This window comes from Anomaloglossus baeobatrachus, chromosome 1, assembly GCF_048569485.1.
Source record: "Anomaloglossus baeobatrachus isolate aAnoBae1 chromosome 1, aAnoBae1.hap1, whole genome shotgun sequence".
Classification (NCBI taxonomy): Eukaryota; Metazoa; Chordata; class Amphibia; order Anura; family Aromobatidae; genus Anomaloglossus; species Anomaloglossus baeobatrachus.
In genome coordinates this window covers 264,568,563-264,593,871 of record NC_134353.1, presented here as the reverse complement: position 1 = coordinate 264,593,871, position 25,309 = coordinate 264,568,563, and the positions used below count along the sequence as shown (strand labels likewise).

Sequence of the window (25,309 nt, the reverse complement as noted above, 5' to 3'; positions counted from 1 at the left end):
TAAGTATCTGTCTGTTTTTCTCCCTTTTGAGGACACCAAGAAATGGGTAACATCGAGGACCGTAGACGAAGTAGTCAGCCAAGGAAACGTATTGCAGCAGATGAGTCACATGCTTACCTACCTTAAAAATTGAAAAGTGTTTAGTAGTGTCATCAACTCGGATCTAGCAGAAAGCACGGTGACCCAGCTACTGTTTGGAGATTTTTTTGTTTAATAATTTTTTCTTTCTTAATTTTTATTGAGGGAAAATGGGGGTATTTGAATGTTTATATTTTCTTTATTTTTTCCCTCTTTCACTCTTTACTGTATTTATTATTCCCCTTAGGGTACTTGAACTTGCAATCATCCAATCATGGTCTATGAATGCCAGCCACAGGCTGGTTTTCACAGGAGTACCATAATAACAGGCAAGGGGGTCTGAAGCAGACTCTCAGCTGTAATGGGAACCCATCAGTGCCCATCATGTCACAGGTATGCCAATGGGCGAATGGAATTACACACACCCCTATTAGCGCGTGTTAAATGACGCTCCTGCTTAGAGGCAGATGATGGCTGAATACTACAGCCATCATCTGTCGGTGAAGATGCTGGCTTGGAGTATGAGCCCTCATCAAAGTCAGGAAGCCGGCATATTAAGTGCCAGTACATTATTGTAGATAAGGGGTTAAAAACTGCATGCAAGTGTACCTAAAATAATTGATGCAGTTGGGAAGACAAAGGGTGGTCAGACCAAATATTGATTTGATTTAGATTTCTCTTGTTCATTCACTTTGCTTTTGAAAAAAAATAATATATATATATATATATATATATATATATATATATATATATATATATATATATATATATATATATATATATGCTGGTCCAAAAGTAGGTGGACAGTATGTGTAATAGGGTTGTGAAGGGGGAGAATTATCAAACATATTGTAAAGTGAAACTGACTCAGTTTTCATTCCTCACAGACTCTTTGGAAAATGAAAGGTGGAATCTGATTGGGTGCTAAGGGTAACTGAGTAAGTTTTACAGATCCAGTTTTCACAGCTAAATCTCCCCCAAATCTGTTTTCTTTTCAGATAATTCAGATAACCCATAATGGCAAATAATTTAAATACAGATCAAAGAAAATAGATTTTAAAAGAGTATTGGAAATCTCAAAATGCTGAAAGCGTTAGAGCAAATTGGGTTGAAACATTTGGTATTCATGCCCCAAAGAGACAAACCATTTACCGCATTTGTGACCAATTAGATGCCACTGGCTCAATCCTTAATGCTCCAAAAACTGGTCGACCGAAAACAGCCTGTACAGAAAATAATACACAACTTGTTGCTGAAACAAAAAAGTCCACCAGAAGAGTCTCTTTAGAATTAGAAATTTCACGAGCTTCTATCATGCGAATCCTGAATTCTATTGGGTGGAAAGCTAATTGTCCACATCTAATTCATGGTTTATTGGAGGATGATCCAGACAGGCGGCTGCATTTTAGTGAGATTATGCTTAACGAAATTATAGAAAATCCAGTAATTTTAGATAACATTATGTGGAGTGATGAAGCTTCTTTCAACTTATCTGGCCATATTAACAGACATAGTTGTATTTACTGGTATAATGAGAAGATGCATTTCACATTAGAGCAACAACTAAATGAGCCTGGTGTTAATGTTTGCTGTGGTATTTCAAGTTTTGGTGTTTTAGGACCAATATTTTTTGATGGAACAGTCACAGGAGATAAGTATCTCGAAATTCCAATGAATCAAGTTGTTCCCCAGTTACAGCAACAGCCTAATTCAAATGACCTTTATTTCCAACAAGATGGGGCCCCTCCACATTATTCAAGAGTAGTCCGCGAGTATCTTGATGAAACATTTCCTAATAAAAGGATTGGCCGAAGAGGCCCACTTGATTGGCCGGCACGTTCACCAGACTTGACCCCAATGGATTTTTTCTTTTGGGGAGTACTCAAGAACAAAGTTTATAGTCGAAAACCAAAAAGTGTCATTGATTTGAAAAATTACATAAGAGATGCATTACAAGAAATTAATACCCAGAGACTTGTGCAAAAATGTTTGTCGAAGCTTAAGAGGCAGACTTCAAAGCTGTGCAAATTGTAATGGAAAACAGTTTGAGCACCTGCGTTGATAAAATTTAAGGGCTTTTGTATTATTGTTCAGAATCAAATTTAATTGTCAATGTTATGCTTGTGTTAGTAAATATATTGTTATATATTAATCAAAATAAATGTTATTTTCTGTCCACCTACTTTTGGACCACCCTATATAAATTATTAACCCTTCTATTTTTGAAAATATTCTCACTTTGCATACAATTTTTTCCAACATCTGCCTAAAACATCTGCACAGTACTGTCAATATATAAAAAGAATGTATAACTGACATATAAAAACACAAAACAAATGTTATCTGAGCACACTTTTTTCTGCTTTGATTGCTTAGAGCAAGGAATTGGTTTTACACTGTCACTGCAAAGCGAAGGATTAGATTTTCCTTGTACTTTCCTTCTGCTTCATCTTTTTGAGACTATAATAATCAATCAATTACTTAAAACAGTAATTAGACAGATTACTTAGTAAGCTAAAACTTCCTCCTTGCATCTCATTATCAGAGAGAGCAAAGAACCGTATGATTGCACCTTAGACTGGCCTGTCATTAAATATTTGCCTTTGTGTCCCACTCGAAAGCTATCACTTTAGTTTTTAAAAATAGGAAAGGATTATAGAGGTAGACAAAATGCACCAAGCTGCTCCCTCTTTTCTGATGCTGCAGAATGAAAGAAAGTCTGAATTATCTGTCTATAACAGCATCAATCACAGGACCAATATCCTGGATAGCTCAATATAACACAGTAAAGGCTACCTTTTTGTCAGGTATGGGGAGTTCAAAAAAGCCAACAATAGAGGTCCAGATCAGCTCAGCTGCTTCGTACCACATGCCTGCAATCCAAAAAAAGCATGTTCTCATTAGTGCCATACAATAAATATATAGGTGCATAAATTACAATACTGTAAAGTAGGGCTTGTCCAGTGAAAACAAGTTATCACCTGTCCAGAGCTGAGGTGATAGCTTGTGGATTGATGGGGTCTGACTGCTGGGACCTTTCACCGATTGACAGAATAATGCACAGAAGCCTCATAGGGAATGAATGGAGCGGTAATCAGGTGTCAAACCTACCATGTGTCACGCTCACCACTGGGCAGTGATACTGTGGCGAGCAGAAGTGGACCCACTGGACCACAGGGGGACCCCAGGCCTGCCCTTTTAGTGGGAGGGGCTTGAATAAGCACCCACCGCGAGGCGAACACCAGGTGCTACTCCCAGGGCAGGGGCCGCTGGGGTGGCTGAGGCTGGCGGCACTGCCGGGATGGATGGGCACGGATACTAGCATGGACCAGACAGGACCGGGGCCAACAGGATGAGAGCCAACGGGACAGGGGCCAACTGGATGGGACAGACATGGGGACCTGACAATTAGCTAGCTGGAGTACTGGACACTTACTAGCTAAACTAGCACGTTGAACAGGCAACTTCCCTAGTAGGAGCTTGCCCTAAATACCCAGTGCTTCTCAGCAATAGGCTGGAAGGCACCTCTTGGGAGTGGCGCGCTGGCCCTTTAAGAGAGGGGCACAGTCTCCAGGAGGCGAGGGAGGAGAACCCACATGAAGGAGAGGCAGGGATGCCAGGCAGCGTGGAGGGACACGGCAGCAGTGGTGAGCCAGGGCGTGTCCCTGCAGGAAGGCAAGTAGTGCAGGGACACAGCATTACATTGTCCCATTTTGGATCAGGGATAAAAATTCTCTGCCAATCTGTGCAAATAGGTGATAACTTGTTTTAACGGAAAAACCTCTTTAAGAGCTAAAACAAAGGGCTTATGCTTCTAGTTATTATAAAGTTAGCAAAGCAGATTAGTTGATGAAGCTTGTTAACTTCTATAGCACCCAAATCCCGAGGAAACCCTGAAGGACTCCACTGTGCCTTAGAAGGTTTTGTTGAGCACCACTTAGATTAGATGTACAGTGGATTCTTCTCAGTGTCATGACTTCTGATATGCATTGAAAGAGAAGCAAATGGCCTAATTTATTTTTGCATTGAGGGAAGTGTGTTATGAATTTAAAAAAATGGCAAAAAAACCCTTCAGAACATTTCTACAATTCTATAAATATTCACCAAATATTAAGAAATGGTATAAATTGTTGTAGTTGACAAGAAACTGGGACATATTTTATCTCAGGTAATATACATAGGTGTATCGTGACATTAAAGCAGGTATCAAACAAGCTTTCAAATTTGCCATTTTACTAGGTATATTTTGCTGGTTATTAAAATATACTGTTATTGACATGTTGGACATTACTTGTAAAGTGGAACGCAAATGTCAGGGACGCAAGATATAACCCTGAATACATAACTTAATCCATAACTTAGAATTCTGTATTTTACATCACAGAGAGTTGTCCTCTTAAAGTTTATATAGTGAAGCTGGTTACAATCAAGAAGGGGTAAATGTGTTGTTTGGCAGAATATCCCACAAAAGTATTCTGAGTCAACTGAAGAGGGTCCCTTTATTGAGGAGTCTCATTAGGATTTTGAGAGTAATGATGACCAACTGAAAAATAATAATTATACATTTCTATTTATTTTATGCTTCCTATTACCTTTTATTTTGATATCAAGTTCTTCTTATATTTATATCCATGCAGACTATACTAGTCATTCATTTTTAGTTTTAAATTTCCCACATTACGTTTTTTTTGGAGCAAATATCATGTAAATAAGAAAATAAAAATCCAAGTATAGAAAAACTGTAAATATTAAAAATAAATATTTATTACACAAAAACAAAAAGTAGGGCAGCCTTGAATGTTGCTAAAAATTACGCATTCAATGTCAAGCTGTAACAATATTATAATGATTCTACAGGAGTTCTTCACCTAATTTTTGCAGGATTTGTCCTCGTATCTGTATGCAAACAGACTGAACCAGAAGTCGATCACTCTCTTTAGAATAATTCCACGTTCCTGTTTATTGAAGGCAAAATTAAAAACAAAATATAACGTGAATAATTGGTATATTTGTGTGTTGTACATACTTCCCAATATGACATTTCTGGATGCCGAATAGTGTGAGTACAATGGAGCCATCATAGATTCCCTCCCATCCCCAATGTAAGTTCTTTAATTCATCATTTATTAATATGGATATACCAATATGCATGGGGCACTCTTACAGAACTTTTGGAAACTCCCTCCAACAATATCATATCTATTATTATTATTATTATTATGCGCTATTTATTCCATGGTGCTTTACATGTGAGATCTAGGTTCAAATGTTAGTTACCATTTGGCATATTATTATTTACGTTACTTCAATAATGGCATTATGCTATTGTATTTAAAATTTCAGCACTTATTGCTGTTTATTTCTTTGGTTTTTACTTAACATAGTAAGTATTAACCTGTTAAAACAGTTATTTAGGTTTGGCACGAAAGTCTGCAATCGTTCTATGTGACTGCTGAATTGTGAACCGTCGCAGCTCGTGCTGTCAGTCTTCTCCGGTGCCAACCACGAGACTGGGCGGTCATGTGACAACAAGAATACAATATGCAAATTTCCAGCTACATTCAGACTAGACGTGTTTGTCCTCGCTCACATCACTTGTATTAATGAGGCTTTGAATGTCTAGTCAGAATATGACTCAGAGTATGCATTTTGCAAACTTGCTGTCACATGACTGCACACTCCCTGCGCCAGCACCATAAAATCATGACAGCACATGTTTTAGAAGCTGTAAAGAAAGATTCCCAAGTCTGCAGTCACGTAGCGTGACTGCAGCCTTTTGTACAAAACCTGGACAAGCCCTTTATTACACTTTTCTTGGGGTTTGTTATTACAGGTCTGTATAACCAATTAAGGAACCTTTTTCATTTCATATCATTTCCATTTCCTATTCTCAGTTGAACTTGAACGTTTGTTTTTTCTTAACCACATTAACTAAATAACTATAATATAGATATTTAAAAAAAACACAGAGCAACAGTGGCATTCATAAAGTTAAGCATGAAGTTAAATCAAGATAAGAAAAACTACATGCCTGTATATTTTTTTAATAATGATGTGGCTGAAATGTTTGTTTTTTCTTCAAGAGCTTAAATTTTCCCAACCACTTAATTCTTCTTCAAATTTGCCTGTTCAAGTACATTTCATGATGCTTTGAACCCATGATGGTTTTCAAACATACATCATAGGGTGTGGTTTTTTTCAGAAATCACCTAGATATTGTAAGCATGTAGATATACTTTTGGTTGATAATGGTTTTGGTGTTGTATTCATGTACTGATGGTGGTTATGGTGGTTGTGGTGATGTATTTATGTATTGATTGTGGTTTAGGTGATGTATTAATGGTTTGATGGTAGTTATGGTGTGGTATTCATGTACAGATGGTGTTTCAGGTGATTTATTAATGTAATGATAGTGGTTCTGGTGATTTATTCATATATTGATGATGGTTCTGGTGCTGTATTCATGTACTCATGGAGGTTTTAGTGTTGTATTCATGTACTGATGATGTATTCTTGTACTTTTATAGGTTCTGATCCTGTACACATGTAGGAACTCATAACTTGTTAGTCAACAAGATACATGACCATGCTAATAAAGCGTATTCATGTACTAATGATGATTCTCAAGCTGTATTCATATATTGATGTTGGTTCTGATGCTGTGCAAATGTAGCAATCCAGAACATTTCATGTAATGTGATACATGACTATGTTAATAAAGTGTATTCATTTACTGATGGTGCTCTTGGTGCTGTATTCATTAACTGATGATGGTTCTGTTGATATATTCATGCACTCATGGTAGCTCCAGTGATGTATTCATGTACTGATGGTGGTTCTGGTGATGCATTAATGTAATGATAGCTCTGGTGCTGTAGTTATATACTGATGGTGGCCCTGGTTATGTTTTCTTGTACTGCTATTGGTTTTGATCCTGAACACATGTAACAATCCATAACTTGTCAGATTTCATGATACATGGCTATGTAAATAAAGTATTGTGCCATCTGACATGTTAAGAATTACTACATCTATATTTATGGTAGGAATATGTGACGCCCTGGCCGGGCCAGGTAGTCATAGATAGGGCCCCGCATTACACCGTTCCCTAACAGGTGACAGCAGCCACAGCCAAACACATAAAACCCTAGTCACCTCCCCCAGTGCTTGATGGACACACCAGGGGGCGGAACCAGGCGGTTGGAAGACGCCCACCTAGGAGTCTCAGACAGCCTGGGGTGGGAAAGTTTAGTTCTGTTCTAGAGTTCAAGTCTAGAGGTCAAGTGGAGAGGTGTGTGGGCGGGAGCTGTGTGCAGCTCCAGCAGAGGAAGGACCCAAACTGAACTGGTGCCAGGGTAGGAGCCCTGGTACTGCTGGCTAGGAGGCAGATGGCGGTCTCCGTCTGCAGGAGCCAGGAAGACGGCTCGGTGGAACCGTGGTGGACCGGGACAGGGTAGTGGCCCGCCGTTACCGACTCGGGGAACCGACTCGGAAACCGGAGCACGGGGCGGTACAAATGCACATTTTAAAATCAAACACTGTAGCTTGCCAAGTCCATACAGTGTGTAAAAATGTCACTGTTAGGGCTCGCACAATTTCTATCTAATTTTTGAGCAGACCAATGTTATTAGATAGAGCAGTGCTGATGATCATTTTTTTCATTGACGATCAGTCTGTGAAAAAAATGCCATATGACGCCAGAGTATAGCATCCAATTTCTACATATACATTACAAATCTGTAGGATAGGAAACTGTAAATGGTCCTGTAAATGATTAATAGCTGCTGAGTAAAAAAAAATAAAACAGATTGTACATGGATGAGAAGTGAGAAAAAAATCGTACCACTTCTCTGAATGAAAGTAGTACCAATTATTTTATATTCTTGCGTTACCCTAGTTTTAGGATCCGCTCTGCTTGTTGATTCTAGTGGTCATCACATGACTGATCGTGTGCAATTTTCATACTTACTGAATCAGAGACTGTAGTTTTTCACTGAACATTGAGAAAATTAGGAAAAAAAGCTAGTTGGTAGGAGACTGAGTATGCAGGAGACTGTGAGTATGCAGATTGCATATGATCAGTCACATGACTACTACTCAAATCGCTTATGCTTTTTTGCCCCAGCTGCAGGACAACCTAGATTCGCCTCTGCTTTACTGTTACCATACACTTACCTGTTGCTCCATTGTTGCTTATCAAACTGCTTAATATATATTCTGCTTTCAAAAGTTTTCCTGTGAAAATCAAACTAAACTCATTAAACATATCATGACCATAAAAATATATATTCTTTTTCTTCAATGTACACATTAAAATGTCTCCAATTGTTCTCTTCAGATCTAGGACGGATGGAGAGAAACATGTTGGGTGCCAAAGCAACCATACAACAATCTCCGAGAATTGTTCGTGTGCCTAATTCTAATTATTATAATGCACAAATCCTGAATCGCCAAAGACTTTTAGGGGCCCTTTGCACACTATGATATTGCAAGCCGATGCTGCGATGCCGAGCGCGATAGTCCCCGCCCCCGTCACAGCTGCGATATCATGGTGATAGCTGCCGTAGCGAACATTATCGCTACGGCAGCTTCACATGCACTCACCTGCCCTGCGACGTCGCTCTGGCCGGCGAACCGCCTCCTTCCTAAGGGGGTGGGTTGTGTGGCGTCATAGCGACGTCACACGGCAGGCGGCCAATAGAAGCGGAGGGGCGGAGATGAGCGGGATGTAAACATCCCGTCCATCTCCTTCCTTCCGCATAGCTGGCCGGGACGATGGTAGGAGATGTTCCCCGCTAGCGATGTATACTGCCGCAGGAACGAGGAACAACATCGGAACATCGGTCTTTCCCAAATCATGGGAATGTCCGGCGCTACACCGATGATACGATTACGACGCTTTTGTGCTCGTTAATCGTATCAAAAATGCTTTACACACTACAATGTCGACAGCAATGCCGGATGTGCGTCACTTTCGATTTGACCCCACTGACATCGCACCTGCGAAGTCGTAGTGTGCAAAGTGCCCCCTAAGGCCACATGCACATGTTATGCATGTAAAATGCTATGGAATTAATAGCGCTATATAAATGAATAAATATTATTAAATGAATAAATATTATTATTTGGTGAGTTTTTTTAACACAGTATTTGTAAGCCAAAACAACTAGTGGGTAAAAATACAGAAGTGGTGCCGTGTTTCTATTATACTTTTCCTCTGACTGTTCCATTCCTGGTTTTGGCTTCCAAATAAAGAGGTAAAAAAAACCTCACTAAATACTCAATGTGCACATGGCCTAAGAGGAAAAATTGGGCTATAAGATTATCCCTACTACTAAATACTTCCTTTACCCCCTCACACATACATATCCATTTTTTTTTATTGTTTGGATAAAGGAGTAAACATAATAGGTGGTTGAAAGACATCTCTGGTGCTACTTAACCTCACTGAAGACAAAACAATGAAAAATCCATCCTTTTGGAACCCTGTATTCCCAAACGTCAGTCTTCAGTCACAAATCTACTTTCTAGCCATCACAGATATTAGATTGTTGAAGAATCTTACTAAAATTCAGGGATCCCCTCATAAACAAGTAATGCCTAAAATACTGATGGCAGCCCCATTCCTACCAGAAAACAACTGGAAAGTTGTGATATCTTAACAGGAATTTGGATGTAGGAGCAATTGGGTATACTGAGAGTACTGCCTGAAATATTTATGTAATGCAGCAGAGCTGTAGATGGGTTTAGTCTTGCCACTCTGCTAGATCTTTGGTGCAGCTGATATAAACTGATGAATGCAAATGTAGTGCCCCTGAAACCATGAGGGTGCTACAAGGTACTGCATCCCCACCAGGATGCAGGGCCTACCCCCTAGGGAGCCAGAAGACCAGTGCCGGTAACACATAAACACTCCAGGTAATCCCAGTTTTCCCCAACAATCCCCCATAGAAGTGCAAGGCTAGGGTCGGATCAATAGATGGCCACCTAGAGGTGGAGCCACTCCAGTCCACTAGACAACCAGGTGGGAGGAGCAGACAGTGGACAGTCAGACAGTCTAGAGGAGACAGTGCAAGTGAGGAGACGTGCTGACAGGAGTGAACAGTGACCTGAGGGCCCAGGTGGTTGGTTGCCGGTGGAGTACGGTGGAGTACTCCAGGAACTACGCACCAACGGGGTACAGGACCATAGGTCAGGCAAAAGCTCCAGGCAGACCTGATAACACCTGCACAGTGAGGGGACCATCAAGGACCTCACTGACATGCCTAACATTCAGGCTGCCATTAACACCAGCCCCAGCAGCGGGAACTGTGCAGCGGCGGCTCCATCTACATAGCCGCACAACCGCAAGTGGCGTCACGTATAAACTTTATTCAACCATCCCCTGTAAATATTCCCCTTTTAAAAAAGCACCTAGGGCACGCGACCGGGCAACGGTCACCAAAGTGATATTCCTCAGTTACACACCTCCCGGGACTGAGTACCCCATAACCCTGGGCGACACACAAATGTTACTGCAATTCCATTGCCCAGGCCACACTACGCTACTACCATAATACTATTTTGACCCAGTGGCTCAGACTCTCTGGCTTATCAGCCATATCTTGAGCCCTTACCAATCTTCATGCTCTTCCTGCAGTCTCCTCTTGCTTTAGTTTCCATATTGTGGCAATTCTACACATTTCACAGACTGTTATTTCCACTGTCCCCTGAAGCTCACTCTACTTTCTTCTGTGAGCACCAGAAAAGGACTTCTGTTTGAACTTTTACTTTTGGTGCAAAACCAGGCACTTTTAATACCACTTTTTGCCTTCACACAGGAGCGTCCAGTCTCAGCGTTCGCATGCTCCTTTGGCTAACCTATGAATACACTGAAATTCCGAGCCAGCTCCCTATCAGGAATCCTAGTGGGGCAGTGTTTTTTGTCACTGGGTACATTCTACATATATATATACCAAGGTGGACAGGTGGACATATTATTGGTGCAACCTGCAAATGAGCCTAAAGGCCCCGTCACACTAAGCAACATCGCTAGCAACATCGCTGGTAACGAACAACTTTTGTGACGTTGCTAGCGATGTTGCTGTGTGTGACATCCAGCAACAACCTGGCCCCTGCTGTGAGGTCGTTGGTTGTTGCTGAATGTCCTGGGCCATTTTTTAGTTGTTGCTGTCCCGCTGTGAAGCACAGATCGCTGTGTGTGACAGCGAGACAGCAACAACTAATGTGCAGTGAGCAGGGAGCCAGCTTCTGCTGAGGCTGGTAACCAATGTAAACATCGGGTAACCAAGAAGCCCTGTCCTTGGTTACCCGATATTTACCTTTGATACCAGCCTCCTCCGCTCTCACTGTCAGTGCCGGCTCCTGCTCTGTGCACATGTAGCTGCAGCACACATCAGGTAATTAACCCGATGTGTGCTGTAACTAGGAGAGCAAGGAGCCAGCACTAAGCAGTGTGCGCTGCTCCCTGCTCTGTGCACATTTAGCTGCAGCACACATCAGGTAATTAACCCGATGTGTGCTGTAACTAGGAGAGCAAGGAGCCAGCGCTAAGCATTGTGCGCTGCTCCCTGCTCTGTGCACATTTAGCTGCAGCACACATCGGGTTAATTAACCTGATGTGTGCTGTAACTAGGAGACTGGGGGCTGGTCACTGGTTGCTGGTGAGCTCACCAGCAACTCGTGTAGCCACGCTCCAGCGATCCCTGCCAGGTCAGGTTGCTGGTGGGATCGCTGGAGCGTCGCAGTGTGACAGCTCACCAGCAACCTCCTAGCAACTTACCAGCGATCCCTATCGTTGTTGGGATCGCTGGTAAGTTGCTTAGTGTGACTGGACCTTAAGAGGTAAGGGAGCCCATTTTCACTTTTAAAGCAGGTGGAATTGTGCATTAATATGATCTAATGGAGTACAAAGGACCCATAGATTGTTCTTGCACAAGGATCCCCTTCTGTCAAAGTCCGCCAGTGATACATACTATATATTATTTGTAAAACCAGAGATATTTCATAGTGTTAAGGACCAGAAGTGGAGTGAAGGTGTAAATTGTCAACCAAAGATCTTTTGGATGACAATTATCTGATGTATAGGGCAACATGGTAGATCAGTGGCCAGTACTGTTGCTTTGTATCACTAAGGTTCAAATCACATCAAGGACAACATCTTCATGGAATTTGTCTGTTCTCTCTGTGTTTGCCTGGGTTTTCTCCAGGTACTTTGGTTTTCACCCACACTCCAAAGACATACTGGTAGACATTTTAGATAGTGAGCTGTCTGTAAAGTGCTGTGGAAAATAATGGTTTTATATAAGCCAGTAAAATAAATAAAATAATTAAGAAGAAACTTTCTTGTTAAAGAGATCCTGCCAGCACAATTTTGTTATATAAAGTGAAGACATGGCTGTAATTGCACTTTGCTGTTCTTGTTTAATCATCAGTTAAAGTTCTTTGCTAATTATATTTTGGTGCTCAGTGGCCAGACTGTACACTGAGTTTCCTCCTCCCTGTCTGTGATTGACCTGCCTCTTCTATTTGAAATCTCAGTAGTGACCTGCCATTCAAAGACTGGAGGCAATCAGAGGGGCTGAGGCATCACAGACAGGGAGGAGAAAACCTAGCATACAGTCCAACCCCTGTGCACCGAAATCGAATTAGTAGAAAATGTCATATGCTGATTAAAAAAGAATAACGCAGATTTCTTCATCAAGGGTATCAATTTAATCTGTATAACAGCACAATTACAGCCATGTCTCTACTTTACATTACACAATCATGCTGACAGGTTCTTTTTAACTGTATTATTTGTTTAAACAAGTGGTTTTGTTGAATAGAATATAGGAACAAGCTCCTAGATTATCTTTTGTGTTATAGAAGCTCTTGATCAGAAGCAATTTAGATACCCCTGTTTGAAACCAGCAGGGAATATTTATTAGGGAACAAAAGCTCCAATTAGTATTTTCCACGCCCTTTCACAAATCCCTCCACCTCTTTAGGCTCACAGACTCTTTATCCTGGTTCCTTTGTTGAAGATAAGAGAGGCTGGCTCTAGGTTTCCAAAGATGCCACTGAGTTCAGAGGAATGTCATCCCTATAATAGCACAGAGTGTACTCTTGAAAGTCAAGTAGATCTTAATTGGGACTAAGCCGAGAAAACAGAGAAAGATCAACTAAGTGATACGTCACCTGAATTTACGGAGATACGAGCTTGCCGAATAACCACCTGTGGAGCTATTGGGGTGGAAGGCCAAATTTTATGCAAAACTTTAGCAACAGAAAGTAGTCTTGTGGATGCATCTGCCCAGTATAGAAATCGATCAATCAAAAATACAACTGCAGCTGCTGTACAACTATCATGGACTCGGATACAAGCCTTCAAAATTACCTAAAACACAAGAAATTATTATTAGTATTATTCTTATCATCATCTATGTCCATTGTATTACGGGCAAGTGCATGACTATTTCTTTATTATAACAAGCTCTGCAATGGTGTAATCATCACATTACCTGTACAGATTTTATTTAAATATACATCTCTGTGATGTTAACATTTTTAAACATGTGTAAATGCGTCATTAGACTGTAGGATCAATGATGAAAAATATGACTTTTCTCCCAACGTTTTAAGAAAAGGGTCACAATTATTGACTGCATAAACTAACAAATGCTTCAACCACACATAAGTCTGCAAAACTGTAAACATTTCTAGATAACATAAATGGTTCTGAAATTTATTGCACCATACCCATTCATGAAAAAAGAAAATAACACTCTTTGAAGTCTATGGTTTTATGTATCAGAACACAGGTTCGGGACAAGGTATTTTGGTGCCCTAGGCAGATTAAAGTCATTAGTGCCCCTCATCAGGAGAGCATTTTCAAAGTTATATATAGAATCATTCATTGTTTGGGAACTATTTACACAATACAAGGGACAAATAGTGATATCCATCCCTGAAATCCTATATTATAGGTGGCTTTACACACTGCAACATCGCAAACGACATCGCTGTAACGTCACCGGTTTTGTGACGCAATAGCGACCTCCCCAGCGACATTGCAGTGTGTGAAACACATCAGCGACCTGGCCCCTGCTGTGAAGTTGCTGATTGCTACAAATCGTTCAGGACCATTCTTTGGTCCTTTGTTTCCCGCTGTGCAGCATGATCGCTAGAAAGTCTCAGTGTGGAAAGGGGACTTTACAGCGACTTGTTAGCGACTTCCCTTTCAAAAAGCTGCTTTACAACGTCCCCAATGACTAGCTAGGTCATTCTGCAGGTCCGGATCGCTGTTGCGTCGTTGGCCAGGTCTGCCTGTTTGACAGCTCAGAGACTTTGTAGCGATCCTGGCCAAGTTGGGATCGCTGGTGGGATCGCTAGAAAGTCTCAGTGTTTAAAGGGGCCTTTAGATGTCAGACCCAAGGTCATTCATGGAAACTAATATAACGTTACTATAATGAGTGCCAATTGGTTTCAATAAAATAAATAGAACCCATTATAGATAAAGGGACACATATGATGGATTTTACATCCGTCATGAGATAAATACTGTGTGCAACAAAACCAGTGGTGGTTCTGGTGCTATATTTCTGCACTGATGTTAGTACTGGTTTCATTTTCCTATACTGATTGTGGTTCTGGTGACATTTTCAAGTACTGATATTTTGCATCATATTCCTGTACTGATGGTGGTTCTGATGATGTATTCATGTAGTGATGGTTGTACTGATGCTGCACTCATGTACTACTGATGGCTCTGATGATCTATTCATGAAGTGATGATGGTTCTGGTGCTATATTCATCACTAGAACCATCATCAGTACACAATTATGAAACCAAAATCATCATTAGTACATAAATAATACACCAGAACCATCAATAGTACATAAATACAGCACTAGAATCATAATCTGTAAATATATAAGTCACTAAAACCACTATCCGTACGTGAACATGGCAGCAGAACCACCATCAGTACATTAATGCATCACCAAAGTCTCAATCAGTTAATGAATACATTACGAGAACCATCATTAGTAAATAAATACAATACCACTACCATCATCAGTATATGAATATGTCACCAGAACCACCAACAGTGCATGAATACATCATTAGAACCACCATCAGTACATTAATGCATCACCAAAACCTTAATCAGTACATGAATACATCATGAGAACTACGATCAATAAGGAAATACAAGAACAGTACCACCAACAGTACATGTGTATGTCACCAAAACCACCCTAAGTACTTGAATACATCACCAAGCTTAGAACAGCAATCAATTGTAATGTCAAGTCAGTCCATATACATTTTTATTTTAGGAACCTACAACTCCAAGTTCTTAATGGTAGTAAAGAGATGCTGGGAGTTGTTGTTATAAGTAATTATCAGACTGCGGACCATACAGGAACCACAGTACTGATGAGACATAGTCAGTATCAACAGGTTAACATTTACATGCAGGTACTTTATAGAAGAGATATTCTCTGATTGAGTTGTTTTTCTTTTTGTCTCCATCTTGCCCAGGTGCTATGATGACTTTTCACAACCACAGTTTTCTCTGCAGCCTTTCCTCCTCTCAGGTATTCTGCAGCACATCCTGACATACTGACCTTAAATATAATAGTGTTATTAAAATGCCCTCACCACAACAATATCTGTCCATATTATGACCTAACTACGCCTCTTATGGCATATGGCCTCCACACTGTCCACCTTAATGATCTACAGTATATCCACCCCACTATCTGCCATTTTCAGCTATAACTGCCACACCATCCACCCTTTTGAACCACGGCCAATACCATGGTTATCCACTCTCTACTAACTTTCCCTTTCACGCTATATCTGGAGCACTGTCCCCATGTCATGTTAACGTCTCTCCATACTGTGCTCCGATTTCACACTACCCCCTTCCATATCCATTCTGCTCCCCTTTTTACACTATGCCTTCATACTTCCCATCACATTGTCCTCTCCAAACTGTACCCCCTCCTCACACTGTAGTCCTACAAGGTATAAAAGGTCACCACCGCCGTTCATACCATATGTTATTCCCAACAGACCACAATATACACTATAATGTCAACCACAGGCCCCCAATATAAAGCATTATGTCCACCACAGCCCTCTATACAATATGGTGACCACAGCTTGCTATACAGTATAATGTCCCCAACAGCCCCAATACAGGATGGTCACCACAACCCCCTTTGCAGTATTATGTCTACACATCTTGCAGTATAATGTCCCCCACAGTCCCCTAAACATTATGATGTCTCACACAGACAGTATGATGTCCCCAAAGCCAAGGTATACTGTCCCCACAGCTGCCAGTATAATGTTAATTAACGTTTCTCATATAATATGATGTTCTCACAGCCAGACCCTTTTGTAATGTCCCCACAGGCAGACCTTCTTGCAATATCTCCACAGCCAGCCCCACGTCTGTCACCATAGACAGTCCCATGTATGTCCCCATAGCCACCCCTTGTATATCCCCGGGCTGTTCCGGCTGCTCATCTCCGCCCCTCCGCTTCTATTGGGCGGACGCTTAGTGATGCCGAACGTACCTCCCTCTTAAAGGAGAGAGTGTTCGGCGGCCACAGCGACATCGGTGAACAGGTAATTGCGTATGACGCTGCTGTAGCGATATTGTTTGCTATGGCAGCGATTACCCCGTGACGCGCCACCGACGTGGGCGGGTGCTATCGTTTGCGACATCGCTAGCAATGTAGCAGCGTGTAAAGCCCGCTTAAGAGTACTAAGCCTTTAAACAATATGGAACAGCCCACATGATGATGTCCCGTCTTTGGAAGCTTCTGATAAGTTTATTGGCACCTTTTGAGTTACTTAGAGACATCTTTGGTTGTATTTTAATGCACACCTGAAACACACTGCTTCTTTGTTTAGCATCATAGAAAACTCAAAAGAAATCAGCCAAAATCTCAGAAAGAGAATTGTGGACTTGCACAAGTCTGGTTCATCCTTGGGTGCAATTTCCAGATACCTGAAGGTGCCTTCTTCATCTGTACAAACAATTATATGCAAGTACAAACAAGATGGGAATGTCCAGCCATCATACCGTTAAGGAAGGAGACGTTTTTTGTGTACCAGAGATGAATGTGCTTTGGTCAGATATGTGCATATTAACTCAATAAGAAAAGCAAAAGACCCTGTAAAGATGCTGGTGGAAGTTGGTAAAATTGTGTCATTATCCGCAGTGAAATGAATACTAAATCAACATGGGCTGAAAGGCCACTCTGCCAGGAAGAAGCCATTAATCCAAAAGAAACATAAAAAGCCAGATTAATGTTTGCAAATACACACAGGAACACAGACTTTAATTTTTGGAGACTGATGAAACTAAAATCCTAAGCCTAAGAACACAATCCCAACTGTGAAACACTGGGATGGCAGCATCATCGTGGAGTTGTTTTGCTGCAGGAATGACTGGTGCACTTCACAAAATAGATGACATCATGAGGAAAGAAGATTATGTGGCAATACTGAAACAACATCTCAAGACATCAGCCACGAACTTAATGAGGAAAGAAGATTATGTGGCAATAATGAAACAACATCTCAAGACATCAGCCACGAACTTAAAGCTTGGGTGGAAAAGGGTCTTCCAAACGGACAATGACCCAAAGCATGCTGCTAAACTGGTTACAAAGTGGCTTCAGGAAAACAAAGTCAATGTTTTGGAGTGGCCACCACAAAACCCTGATCTCAATCCTATTGAAAATTTATGGGCAAAGCTAAAAACGCAGCTATGAGAAAGGCAACCTACAAATATGGCTCAGTTACACCAGTTCTGTCAGGAGGAATGGGCCCAAATTCCTACCAAGTATTGTGCAAAGCTTGTGGAAAGATATCCAAAATGTTTTACCCAAGTCCTACAGTTTAAGGGCAATGGTATCAAATAATAATGAAATGTATGTATGTAAAAGTCCATCCTTCATACAGTGAGAATGTTTGTTTCCAATGGAATATATTCAGAAAAGTTGACAATTTTGCCAAGGGAAGACATCACAGCACATTCGCCCAAAGATCAGATCATGCATTGTTCAGAGGAATAGCAAAAAAACAAGAGCTAAAGCTTAGACACTAAATGCCTCAGTAAACATATCCTATAGACAGTCAAGAGCAAATTGGAGATATTTGGCTATAATGTCCTCTCCTACATTTTGCAAAAAAGAAACAGCATATCAGTACAAACTCCTCCTACCAACTGCCAAGTTAGGTGGTAGAGGAGTTAGGATTTGGGATTGCTTTGCAGTCACAGGACAGTGGCAACTGGCAGTTATTGAGTCGACCATGAGCTCCATTGTTCCCTTAAGGAACATTGTAAAGAAGAGTAGACCCGAATTCCTCAAGAAGAATCTGCAAGACAGATGGTCATACAGAAAATGTTTACTTCAATACTTTATTTTGTTATTACTACTAAAAGTGGCTCTAACAGGTGTTATCATGGATTGAAAACAGACAATTATATTCGTTTGTTAATTCTAGGTCATGGGGAATAAGGGGTGTGTCAGATACTTTGGCTTTGCCGTTTGAGAGATTGTTTATGCAGGAATCACTACTTCCTCAACTGATGTCACTCATATATAAGTTGATGGGTCAGGCAGTTCCCTCTGCGAGCTCAGATCCCAAGTATATGACTAATTGGGAAAAGGAATTGGGGATGACTTTTACAGATGCAGAAAAACAGAGAGCTTACGTCGCGCCCTGGAAACCAGGTAGTTGTACATATAGGCCCCCGCATAACACCTATCCCACGAAGGGTTAAATCAGTTTAGTGATAGTTGAAGTTTGGAGTGGAGGTGCCAAGCTGACAGGTGACAGGGTCGGAGCCCTGACACCTTGGCTAGGTGGCAGAAGGTAGCCAGAGCCTGCAGGAGACGGGAAGACGGATGCCGGGGATCCGAGGTGGACCGGGACTGGGTTGGAGCCCGCCGGTACCGACACTGGAAAACCGACCCGGAAACCGTGTGCACAGAGGGGGTAGTTGGACCCTGAAGCCAGGACCGGCACCGACGGCCTAGCTAATTAACCAATTGAGGGCAGGATTTTAGGTCCTGTCCCAACCTAAGTCCGAAAAGTAGACAACCACCCACCGAGAGGGATAGGGCAACCGCCAGGGCCTGTAGATCACAAGGGTCAGCGTCACACGGGCACGGCTCCCAACCAAAGGACCGAGAGTGGACTCCCGCGTTTCACACTGGGAAGTCCTACCTACAACACACTAAGTGCAGAGGAGAGAGACTTTGACTACCAACCCGGGTGTGGGATCAGATACACCCGTCTGCGGCCGGCCACCATCACCTTGGTTTACCACAGGACTTGTGTGCTTCATTCGACCGTAACATCCCCGGCCTGGCCGAGTGCGCCGGCCCCTGCACTCACCATCCTCAACATAGAGACACTGGGCCCCGGGACATCCATCCCTACCCACGGAGGGGTTAACATCCAGCTGCCAGCCCAACGTCCCCAGGATCCCCGCAACAGTGGTGTACATCTCACCACACACCGTGGGTTGCGTCACCGACATTTCACAACCAATCCCGTATAAATACGTCCCCTTTTATTCGGAGTGTCCGCACGACCCCCGGGTCCGGAGAACCCCTCAAGCCGCACCTTAGATCCAGATCCAAGCAGCACACCCATATATTCACTCATAAAATGTCAACCGCTGGTTATACAAAAGAGAAAAACTATAAGATTTTAACAAGGTGGTATCAGTATCCGGTGAGGCTACACAGGATTTTTCCTTCTGTTTCTGAAATGTGTTGGCGCTGTGGAACAGACCGGGGTACAATGTTGCATGTGTGGTGGGATTGCACTAAAATCAAATCATTTTGGGAGGCAGTTTTACAAACGTACACGAAGATCACTGGGTCAGTGGTGCCGCGGACCCCTTAAATAGCACTGTTGTCTATGCTCCCTGGTTCCATTAAAGCCCAAAAAGGTGACATACTACGGTTCTGTTTAGCAGCGGCAAGGGCAGTGATACCCAGACATTGGAGATCGCAGGAGGTTCCGTCCTTGAGAGAGTGGATGCAGGAATTTGCGTATATTTATCACATGTAGGATTTAATGGCAGAGGCAGAGGGATGTAGCGAGAGATTTCTGAGAATTTGGCTGCCATGGATACTTTTTAAAGATACGGACGACTACCGAACACTCTTTGAAGTCTCATGGGAATGAATACAGTTAGTAGACGGGTCATAATAGGTCTTATAAGTGGCTCCCTTACCCCCCCCCCACCCCTCTATGTGTCCCCCTTTTCTATTATTTTACTTTTCTCTTTCCTCTATTGTCATTTTTCTCTTCTCAATTCTCCTTTCTCTTCTTTTTTTGTACAAGTAAAGTTGGAAGGTGTCTATTACTTTTAAGGGTTTTATGAGATATTCAGTATAACAAGTTTTAGATATAGAAGAAATGATATACACGTTGTGGGAGAGCAAAACTTAAATTAAGTGGTGTATAGTATATGTTATTCTTATTCTTCATTGAATATGTATATATATTAGTTCTTGTTCAGCTATACAGAGAAGAAGTATAGAATATGTTTGTTATAATGCTCTAAAGGTACTAATCTACAAATCAAAATATGTTTATGGAAGTGTTATCCATATCGTGCTGATCTTTGTGATGATATCTCTGTATCCTTTGTTGTTTTTTCTATCTTCTATTTTTATTCAATAAAGAAAGTTTATACATAAAAGTGGCTCTAGAAGCTATTGATTCATGGAGTGTATTTAATTTTTCACATTTAGTAAAATTTGGTGTGCACTTAGTAATGAGGAAGGGGAGGTGCTCGGTCATCGGGATGATATCCCAATGCTGCAAACCATAGAGAAATTCACCACACTCTCCAAAATTTGATATACAAGTTCTTTATTGTGAAACATCACAAAGTAGTCAGTAATGAAGTGTAGGAACCAAGGCAACAAACTTTATGGCGTCAAATTTTTACATTTCGACGCTTCCTGGGTCTTTACCATATACGGTAGTTGCTATATCATATGTCCAGACTGCCAGGGATTTAGAGGAACTAGGCACTCTTGTACTATTTTTCACACACTACTACTGTATCATGGCCTTATATTTTTAAATGAGTAATGACAAAGTATAATTGATTGTGTGTTCTTATTCTGAGGTTCTAAGGACCAAATATTTTTATGTTCTAACGCGTAAAATCATAGAATTCAAAGAGGGTGTTTTTTATAACTTTAATTGGACCATACTTCCCAAGATGCATTTTACGTTTTATATCTGTATGATTGTATAAACTAAGTTCTTCTATGAAAAAATTCATAAATATACACAAAGAACAGTGTAAGTATAGTATGATCTGTTTATAAATAATGTATGACAATAATTTCATTACAAAATGACAATATCTAGACATAGTAAAATCATTGCTTCTAGGGGATCGTTATTACACAGAGTACATTGGAACTTGTGGGGCACTGCTTATCTATTAAGCCTGCTTTACATGTTACGATTCTGCATACGATATCGTATGCGATCGTAACCGCCCCCATCGTATGTGCGGCACGTTCAATTTTGTTGAATGTGCCGCACAAACGATTAACCCCCGTCACACGTACTTACCCATCCATACGACCTCGATGTGGGCGGCGAACGTCCACTTCCTGGAGTGGGAGGGACGTTCGGCGTCACATTGACATCACGTGGCAGCCGGCCAATAGAAGCGGAGGGGCGGAGATGAGCGGGACGTAAACATCCCGCCCACCTCCTTCCTTCCGCATTGCCGGCTGGAGCCGCAGGACGCAGGTAAGATCTGGTCATCGTTCCCGTGGTGTCACACGTGCTACCCCGGGTACGATGAACAACCTGACGTTCAATTCATGAGGAATGGACGACGTGCGTGCGATGAACGTTTTACCGTTCATTCGCAATCGCATGTAGCTGTTACACACTACAATGTACCTTACGATGCCGGATGTGCGTCACTTACGACGTGACCCCGCCGACACATCGTAAGATATATTGTAGTGTGTAAAGTGGGCTTAAGAGTTGCAGTTGCAGATGCATGCAGGCCATGGTCTTTCTGCTACATAGGACAAACTCTGTATTTTTAATGACCCATGGTAGCAAAGGGCCCTAATAGAATTGTATTGGGACACATGGGCTTAAAGTCAGACATCTGATTGTAGGGTTCATGCTAAAGTAGCATTACTGCATGAGCCATAAATATTGATAAGAAAACATCTTAACTATCATTGTTAAGAAAAAAAGCCAAAAGCATTTTATACAGAGCAAATAAGCTGGTGCCTAGTGATGGATGGACTCTCCGATACCCGGGATCAGAGGGTCCAACCGGATTTAAAAAACAAAATAAAAAAAAATGGTTTGGGCCCGGCATTGATCCCGGATATCTGCCAGGACACCAGTTTCCATATAAGAATCAGGCACTGTAAAATGGTGGCAGAAGGGATAGGGGATTAGAGCAAGAGTGTTATACGTAGCAGTCTCTTATGCGGCTACTTCCGGGTCCGCTCATTAACCTCATGCACTGCTTCCTCCGCCCACTGGCAGCCCCGGCGCTTGATTGGTTGCAGTTAGACTGCGCCCAAACCCTATGTGACAGCATGTCTGACTGCAACCAATCGCACATGCTGTCTGTGTCCCTATTGTAGTTTAAAAATAAATAAAAAAACATGGCATAAGGGTTCCCCATATTATGATACCCAACACAGATAAAGCATACGGCTACAGGCTGCAGCCCCCAGCTGTGTATTTATCTTGTCTGTGTATCAATATAAGACCCCTTGCAGCTTTTTTTAATTATTATTTAAATAAATAATTAAAAAAAGACTTGCATTCACCCCCCCTTCCAATTTTGATACCCAGCCATGATAAAGCCAACAGCTGGGGGCTGGTATTCTCAGGCTGGAGAGGCCCATGGTAATTAGGCCCTTCAAACTAAAAATAGCAGTCTGCAGCCGCTCAGGATTGCCGCATTCAGTAGAAGCAACAATCCTGGAACTGGCTCATCCCAATTGCCCTAGTGCAGTGGCAATGGGGGTAATAAGGACTTAATGACAGCTCACAGCTGCCAAAAAGCCCTAGATTAGTAATGAGGAGGGTCTAGGGTCTATAAAATACAAAAACAAAATTCTCCAATTTAATAACCCCAAAAACACCCAGTTCCAATGTAATCCACACAAGGTCCCACAATGATTTCAGCCCTGCTACATACATACTGAAGTCACAGTGCATGGGAAAAAATAACATGACCAACATGACCACACGTTGTGGGCTTCAGACACAGAATGACTGAGCTGCAGCGATGAGCGGTGATGTCACTCAGTTTATTTGCAGTCACAGCTGAAGGTTCCCTCAGTAGCCCAGCTTTGACCGCAGGTAAATTGACTTCAAGTAACTTCATTACACTCAGTGACATCACCTCAGGAATCGTAGTGAGACCTCATGTAGATTACATTGGAGCTGGGTGTTTTGGGGGTTAATAAAGGGGAGAAAGAGGGCGGGTTTTTTGCATTTCAATTCAAATAAAGAATTTTTCTGTGTTTTGTGTTTTATTTCTTTTCACTTACGGATTAGTAATAGTGGGGTTTCATAAATACCTCCCATTACTAACCTAGGGCTTAGTGGGAGCTGTGAGCTGTCATTAATCCCTTATTACCCTGATTGCCACCGCACCAGGGCAATTGGGATGAGCAGCATAAAGTTCTGGGATTGTTGCATCTATTGGATGCAAGATGCTATTTTTAGGCTGGGGGGCCTTATAACCATGGGTCTTCCCAGCCTGAGTATACCAGCCCCCAGCTGTCGGCTTTATGATGGCTGGGTGTCACATGCCATCTTTTAAAATTATTTAAATAATTTTTAAAAACAACTGCATGCAGTCCCTCTTATTTTGATACACAACCAAAATAAGCACACGGCTGGGGGCTGCAGCCTGTAGCCATATGTTTTATCTTTTTGGGTATCATAATATAGGGAGACCCAACGCCAATTTTTTTACTTATTTATTTTTACATCATGCAAGGGTCAAACACAGCGTCTGTGATATAGCAATAAATAATCAGACACGCTGTCACACAGGGTGGGGGCGTGGTCAGAAGACTGCAACCAATCAAAGACACTGGGACTGCCTGTGGGCAGAGGAAGCAGTATATATATATGAACGGCCCTGGAAATAGTATGAGCACTCCGGAAGTATTGTTACAGCCGCACAGGGGACTGGTAAGTATAACTCGCCTCCTTTTCCCTTTTTATCCAAGTTGCCGGATCACTATAGTTACCCAGAGTTCCCTGAGAACTCTGGGCCCGGGTCGGTGCAGGGGTACTGTTGAACCCGCGCATATCCGGATTTTTAAAGTCCGGGTCCACCCATTACTACTGTTAATCATACACAATGGAGCAGGAAATAGAAACGTTTGCAAAGATAAACAGCTAATTTAGGAATAGGACCTATTCTTTCTATACACCTATGTAAGAATCTCTATAAACAAAAATATGTTCTTTTGAAGACCTGTAGCCAATAACAATTTTATCAATTTTATATATTGGTAACATAATTACTAGCTTATACATATGTAATGGAAATATACAAATAGTAATAATTATAATGTTTCTAATTGCACTGGAAAAAAAATGTATGTTTGCTGAATTTTTCGAACGTACATCTCAAATTTCAAAGGACCAATTAAGTAGGCTGGAAAGCTCCATATCCAAAAGATATAGAAAGCATACTATAATGTCAGGACAATAAAGACACTTACACCTGGCACATACAGAATACCTGTTGTTAAATACAATAAAGGAATGTTTCCAAGCACCTGTAAGCAGCACTTCACATCATAGCTTTGATAATCTATAGTATAGGGTATATTTAAATGCAGACTGCCACCTAATCTATTTTATTTCTTCACTCTTCTTCATAGATTAGAACACAAAAGCCTGAAAGAGAGTGACCTGCCAAACAAAAGGGTTTTGAGTTGCTCGGAAAAGCAGACTTAGAGGAGGATGGATGGAATCCAAGTGGCCCTATTATTTCCATTTGCACTAATTAGACATTTTTCTGTCACCCATTGAATGCTGCCGAGAGGCCAAACTCACTGAATTCATTCTTAAAGTGTTTACAGAAGTTTGCATCTGTTTGTGTTTCTTCAGGAGGAAAATAAGCACTTGAATAGCATTGTGGAAAATCTAAGGAAGCATCTCATT

General features: G+C 41.5%; 1 protein-coding gene across 2 annotated transcripts in view; it reads right to left on the bottom strand.

Annotated features, from left to right (window-relative positions):
* The window catches only part of ALPK1 (alpha kinase 1), a 256,482-nt gene that overhangs the window by 44,317 nt on the left and 186,856 nt on the right, over positions 1-25,309 (bottom strand). For both annotated transcript variants that reach the window (XM_075349404.1, XM_075349413.1), the window contains exons 5-8: positions 13,258-13,456; positions 8,254-8,313; positions 4,947-5,033; positions 2,875-2,951 (exon numbers count right to left, since the gene is read on the bottom strand). In XM_075349404.1, the coding sequence (XP_075205519.1) occupies positions 2,875-2,951; positions 4,947-5,033; positions 8,254-8,313; positions 13,258-13,456 (423 nt within the window). The remainder of the gene's footprint in view (positions 1-2,874; positions 2,952-4,946; positions 5,034-8,253; positions 8,314-13,257; positions 13,457-25,309) is intronic.